This window comes from Triticum aestivum, chromosome 5B (assembly GCF_018294505.1).
Source record: "Triticum aestivum cultivar Chinese Spring chromosome 5B, IWGSC CS RefSeq v2.1, whole genome shotgun sequence".
Classification (NCBI taxonomy): domain Eukaryota; kingdom Viridiplantae; phylum Streptophyta; class Magnoliopsida; order Poales; family Poaceae; genus Triticum; species Triticum aestivum.
Window position 1 is genome coordinate 569,348,874 of NC_057807.1, and position 6,957 is coordinate 569,355,830.

General features: G+C 46.0%; 1 protein-coding gene across 1 annotated transcript; it reads left to right on the top strand.

The window, feature by feature from the left end:
* Nucleotides 1–608: 608 nt before the first annotated feature.
* Nucleotides 609–5,667, top strand: LOC123113274 (uncharacterized). Its single transcript, XM_044534474.1, has 5 exons — nt 609–914; nt 1,732–1,805; nt 1,939–2,658; nt 3,174–3,269; nt 4,484–5,667. The coding sequence occupies exons 1-5, from the start codon at nt 710–712 to the stop codon at nt 5,441–5,443; spliced, it is 2,055 nt and encodes a 684-aa protein (XP_044390409.1). The 5' UTR covers nt 609–709; the 3' UTR covers nt 5,444–5,667.
* The last annotated feature ends 1,290 nt before the right edge of the window (nt 5,668–6,957 follow it).

A 6,957-nucleotide genomic window follows, 5' to 3' on the forward strand; every position in this document is an offset into this window, starting at 1 on the left:
CATGTCAAGAAAACTTATCTCATTAGATTTGTATTTGAACATAGTTTTAAAAAATATAATGTTTGGTGACATGCATAAACATTTTGTTAGTTTAATTTATGGTCAAAATTTTGCACGAAATACAATGGGGACCAATAAACCCGGACGGAGGTAGTACCATGCAAAAACACATGGCAACTCGGGTAAAAGAGAGTTGCCATCTGCTTACAAGCAAAGCTAGGGCAGTTGCCATGTACCCTGCAGAAACACATGACAACTGATAGCTTTGGCTGTGTGACGAGGAGACGGGCGTGTGGACGAAGTGATAAACGCCCACACACCAGCCCTTCTGCGTGCATGAAAACTGGTGTTTGGGCGAATTGCTAAACGCCCACACACCAGCCCCCGTGTGGTGAAAAAGGACGTGTGGGCGACCGGATGAATGCCCATCCACCGCCCAGTCCTATGTGGCACACAAAAACTGCTAGAATGCGCCAAGATTCGTGCAGAATTGGTTGGACGAGGATCCATGCGTGTGGGCGAGTTGCCAGAGGCGCACACGCGTGAGCATTAGTCTTTCCGATAAAGTAAACTTTCCCTTAAAAAAACAGAAAAAAAATCTGAACTTCGACTTGTAGCGAAATACTCCACGGTGAGAGCAAGGGATGAAAAAGTGAAGTAATCTCTCCGTCGTCTCGTCTCCTAATCTCCGACAGCCCGACTGGAATCCATGAGCGGGGCCGGCGCTGCGCTGGCCTCTTCGGCATTGGACCTCCGCGGGGAGGACGGGAGGGCGGAATGGCTGCGCTTCTACGATCGGGTCGAGGCGCAGGTGGAGGCGCTGGCCGCCGACCGCGCGCATCTGGAGGCGGCGAGGGGTGAGGGGGAGGAAGCCTGCAGGGTGATACTTCCAGTGGACAAGGCCACGCTCGCCGGTAAGAAGACACCACCTACCTTGCCCTCCTACTCGTTCCCCACATTTCGCGTTAATTTGATTCCGGCAGAGCGGCGCTATGTGGGTCTTGTGGCTCTGCTGGATTGATAATGTCGGGGGTGTGAGATACGCGCTGCAATCGAGTCAGTTAACCACACCGTCCTGCGTCGCGAGGTTCCCTGAAGATTTGGCAACACGTCGTCAATCTACTTCACCCGGCGTTGCAGACTCGCAACATCCTCGAATCTGTACAGATCTGTCGCAGCAAACAAAGTTGCCCCCCACCCCCCAATTAGATAGAAGCATGCTTTGGAGAGCATCTTGTAGAAATGACAGTGGCCAAGATCTGCCGCTGCATATACTCCCTCCGTTTGGAATTACTTGTCACAAAAATGGATAAAAATGGATGTATCTACAACTAAAATACATGTAGATACATTCATTTTTTGGACGAGTAATTCCGAACGGAGGGAGTACATGCTAAACATCAGGGAGGCCCTTGCTATTGTGTGGCTCCAGAATAAAGGTTCACCTAGGGCTGTGAAGCTGGGAAGAAATAATCTAGTTGACGAAGCTTCCCTAATAAAAAGAATCTACTGACGAAGCTGCAGCTACAATCTTATTGTTTTCTTATGTTTGTCTTTATGTCGACTGCCTTTTGCATTTTGCGCGTTGTGGATATGTTACTTTGCGCAAATTTTACCTTCATGTCGCATTTGAATTTGTAATTTTGTATGCTAGAGTTCTCTACCTTCCACTTTCAGAAAGGAATTTATATTGGTACTGATAATATTGCTGCCTTGCGCGCGACAATGTAGAAGCCCAAGAGGGTGATCTGGAGGATGTCAGAGCTTGTAGAGGTCTTCTTGCCCTACCAAGCACTGACTCTAAGGTAATGTAGTTACCGAGATATCAGATGCATTGCCCAAAAGCTTGCAGCCCAGCTTGTGCATCTCATTGACTTTCCTAATTCCATTTTTGCATCTCTGGTTGGTTGGTTCTCTTAATGTTAATCGAAACTGAAGGAAGTTCAAGATCGTCTAGAGCTTGGTGAAGACGCTGGGGATCATGAGCACAGTGTAAAAGCGTTGAGGGCAAACCTTAGAAAACTAAAGGGAGCTTTTGAGACCCTGATGTCAAAGAGCGATAAGGATATTTATTCAGTAAAAGTTGTTCTTTTGAACCAGTTGAAGACAATGGAAAAGGACAGCACGCTCTTTGAGAACAAGAAACTAGAGGCAGCACAAGCTACTGAAGAAGCGAAGAAGCTTCAGCAGAACGTACAGGCGCTGCAGGTCGCAACCCAAAACAAGGACAATGAGATTGGCAGACTCCAAGCAGAATCTCTCGTGGCTCAACAGAAGCTACGTGAAATGGATTCCTTGCTGAAGGAGAAAAATGAAAGTATTGAAAAACTCCGTGCGGAAAATATTGGATTACGTGCTGTAAAGGATTTTGTTTGGAGCCAGTTCCAGATAAAGGAGCAGGAGCTGCTGGACCACGCCATCCTTCTGAAGAACAAGGAAGTGGCGGCAGCACAAGCTACTGCGCAAAAGCTAGTAAAGGAGAATCGCACGATGGGAGCAGAAGTTGTTGATTATGGAAACAAGTTAATGATTCTAGAGGAGAAGCTAAAGGAGACGCGCTCCTTGGTTAAGGAGAAAGATGACGAAATCCAAAAACTCAAAAATCGCCAACCTGAGACCACGAGTCTGAAGCGCAAGTGCGCCTCTTCCCTGTCAAATGTAAGTACGTCATTTCCAAGTATAGTATCCTTTGAATGCTATTTGTGTCGTGACCATGCTTTGCCACATATAATCAATGGACAGTATTTTGTTTACTATGTAAATCTGCCTGATAGATTTTAACATTAAAAAAACTGTGTAAAAGAACATTGAAAAAAACTATTTTTTCTAAATTCACTTTTGGCAGCTTGGTTGTTTCGCCTAATGCTATGTGATGGTCAACTGACCATGTGCTATTTTTATAATATACTATATAGTTGAATAGACTATTTTTCTTTATAGTCCAATAATTGTATTCTTATATGTGCCACTGTAATTTTGTGCTGAAAGTACATGAGCATCCAGACTCTTTGTTGGATGCATGCATCAGCTGTGCTGCTGTGTGTTATTGGAAACACAGACCGAGAATAAAGTGAATATATTAGGTTTGCTTTATACGATTCTTGTATCTGGTATCTATATAGGACCATCATAATGCTCTTCTGGAGAGTGCTAATGAATATGTACTGTAACAGGAGACTAGTAAAAGGCGCAGGAGGGATATCATTGGGATGCATATATCTTCTATTTGGCGATGCAGGTCCGGCAGACAGTGTTTTGGACGTCGCACAGTGAGTCTCCCTTCACTCAACATTTCCCACCCCAACTCCATCTTTACACTGTGCATGCCAGATCTACATTCTTGTTGCTAATCTCCTCAAGTTCTAGTGAATTTCACTGGTTAATCTCCTGCTAAACAATCTTGTAGTGCCTTGTCTAGAACTGAGTAGATCTATGCCTTCTTGTTCCGTATCTGCTATCTGAGTTTTTTCTTTTCTGCACAATGATATATGCCTTGTGTGATTATATCACCTCAAAATGTTCTTGTACCTATTCAGCACTTAGCGTTGCCTTGTACTATCTTGTTTCTGGACAAATGACTGATCCAAGAAACTTTATAAATCATTGACGTTTTATGCTGGACAGTAATGTATTACGAGACGATATTTTACATCATAATTACGTTGTTGTTAATGCTTATATGTTACAAGATATTCTAAATGATAATACAGTCATTGATGATACTAGTAGCATCAAACTCATGATGTGGATAGCATCTAGAAAGTATTGGATAATACTTATGTGGAAAATGTCCTTTTTAATATCTTCAACTGTTTGGTTTGCTCGCTTGACCCACCAAAGTATTCTTGTAGTCCATTTACTCCATCTAAGTATGAATACCTCATCCAGTTGCCTGGTTTTGTCACGTCGCATCACATTTGAACATTATTAATCACAGAAAATCCTGACGAGTCATCTTGTTCCTCTGTCATTCTCTTGCACCTCTCTGAATTATCCACTTCTTCCTCTGCGTGGGTACTGATACGCATGGCACTGGCAAATACCAGTTTGAGGGGTACAGTGATCACGTACAGATCCGTAGGAGTAAAGTGGGCCCAAAAAAATTACCTTGGGGATTAAGTGGACAAACACTGCACTTCAGGCCAGGGTAGAAAAGTCAACTTCTTCCTGATGGTACTGATTCTTTGAATTGTTTTAATTGTATATTAAAGTATAACAGGACAAACAAAGATAGTCTAAATATTCATGTTGATCATTCATTCTTAGTCCATGTATAGTGTAAACGTCCCTAGTTGTTCTGATCTGAACTAGATGTCTTACCCAGGCAACTGGAATTGTTATCCCCATAAAATCTGTTAATTTGTTGTGACTGATGAGTGGATATTGTTTCTTGGTTCTACCATCTCACGGAATTTCTGTTCGGTGGCTTTAACGGAAACTCTTGGTCTAATAACAGCTCATGTTTTGTATGCTTGTTCAACAGATGCAAATCTTTGTCAAGACCACAAATAGCAGGACTTACACTCTTAAGGTCAAGAGTTCAAGTACGATCAGGGATGTTGAGGGCAGAATCCGTGATGTTGATCACAGCCTAGACTGCTTTCGTCTCATCTTTGCTGGGAAGAGGTTGGTGTATGAGCGCACGCTGGCAGATTACAACTTTAAGAATTTGAGCACACTAGAACTTGACCCTCGCCTTCGTATATCTGTCAAGACGCTGACTGGCAAGATCATTGATATTGCTGTTTGGAGTTCAGATACCATCAAGCATGTCAAGGTGATGATTCACGGTCAGGGTGTAATGCCTTGGTATGAGCAGCGCCTCATCTTTGCCGGCAAGGAGCTGGAGGATGGCCGCACCCTTGCATATTACAAAATTGAGAATTCATGCACTCTCGAGCTTGTCCCTTGGCTCCATATCTATGTCAAGACGCTGACCGGCAAGACCATTAATTTTGCGGTTTTGAGTTCAGACAAGATTGAGGATGTCAAGGCGATGATTTATGGTCTGGAGGGCATTCCTTTGTCTACGCAGCGCCTCATCTTTGCCGGCAAGGAGCTCGAGGATGGCTGCACCCTGGCGGGCTATGGCATTCAGACTTTCAGCACGCTTCACCTTGTCATGCGCCTGAGAGGGGGTAGAGTGATCCGCATCAAGACGCGGACTGGCAACACCATTTTCCTTTCAGCGGTTGGGAATAACATCACGATTGAGGATTTCAAGGCCATGATTCACAAGAAAGAGGGCATTCCCCCGTCGCAGCAGCACCTCTTCATTGCCGGGAAGCCGCTGGAGAACGACCGCACCCTGGGGAGCTACATCAGCCATGATTCCGACATCGACATTGACCTTTTGTGTTGGCGCGCGCCGCTGCCTGGTCGGATTGTGGACAGGGCGCGTAGGTTGCGGAAGAAGCAGGAGCTTGGGCACGGCTGTCTGTAATGTGGCGTGGTCCAATTTGTCTGAGTGGAGTCTAGGCGAAGTCGAACTGTTAGTTAGAAGCCTCTAGTAGTTGTGTGAGAAGTCGCCCACATGCAGTTATTTTCACATCGGAAGCCGGAAATTTGAGTGGGCTGCTAGTGCGAATTTGCAATGTGGCTTCCTCCATGTTGGCGTGTCTGTGAAGGGCTGCACATCTGGGAAAGAATTCCAAGCGTTTATCACAATTTCTTTGGAAGCGTTTATCACAAGTGCCCACTCATATATTGTTTCATCCTCTGGCTCATATAAAGGTGGATTATAATGATAAAAGTTCTCATAACGAATTGAACCACTAAAACTAAAGCGTAGAGGCGTTAGGCGTAGCAGGATGCAATCAGCAAACAATAGAAAGCAGCAGAACTCTTAGGACCGAAAACATTCAATAGAGCATCTGCACCGCGGTCGCGCTATCCTGGCCGCTGGTATTCATGTGGTCAAAGCCTCTCAGCAGGTACTCAGTCTTAATCCCATCTGTGTCTGTCGGCGTTCATCTGGAGCTAGGGTACTGTACCTGTTCCTGACAGCTGCGACAGAGCCTAGCGACACTGGGAGTGGGCAAATTCATGGGGCTATAGGGCATTGTTCCTATCACAACTGTTCACCCCGAATATAACCAGGCCAGACAAATTTCTTGCAACCCGGGGAGAGTCACTGTACCGCACTCGTCCACTTCTTGCCTCTTGCTCTTTCCATTGCTTCTGTTTATAAAAATGAGAAACAACATAGATGGCCTGTCCATATTCTCGGTTGCTCATGTCAGGACCGAAACAAAGAAAATGAGAGTTAGAGAGATAGAGAGTATCCATGAGAGTCCAGCTGGAGCTGGTTAGCTCGGTCTTCTCTCTCTTCCTTCACTTGCATGAGTTCCATCTTGTATTCATGGTGGACAAGCGCCCAACTCATGAGAATGAGTGTCACAAACTCATCTCCACTGGATTCGATCGAGAGGGGAAAAGGGGATGAGTTGAGACTTGGGAGAGAAGGTTTCTTCCAAGGGAGGAGGAGGATACAGGGTAGGTGAGATGGTTCAGAGTCTGTTTCTACACACGCCCACACACACTGGCACCCGCTGGCTATAAAGTCGTGCCACACTTGGCCAAACGCCTTACAGGTGGGTCCGTGCCAGCAGGCAGCGGGCCCCACCGAATCACACGTCCACTGCAGCAGCTCCTGGTGCTGCCGGTGTGACATTCCCCTCTCCTTCAGAGCGAGCGCCATCTTCAGAAATGCCTTGCCGTTCTTCCTCGTTTGCTGGTGGCTCCTCCCAGGCCGATGCGTGAGGAAACCGCCGACGAAGAGTGTCGTAGTCCTCCCAAGTGATTGCCTCCGCGTCGTTGCGCCAACGCACCTTGACTTGCACCAGAGCGCTGGCACCGCGCTTGACCATGCGATGCTCCAAGATCTCCACTGGTTCATCATTGCGGCCGGCAAGGTCGGGTGGACTTGGTAGCTCGGAGAAGACCGGAGTGTAGTTG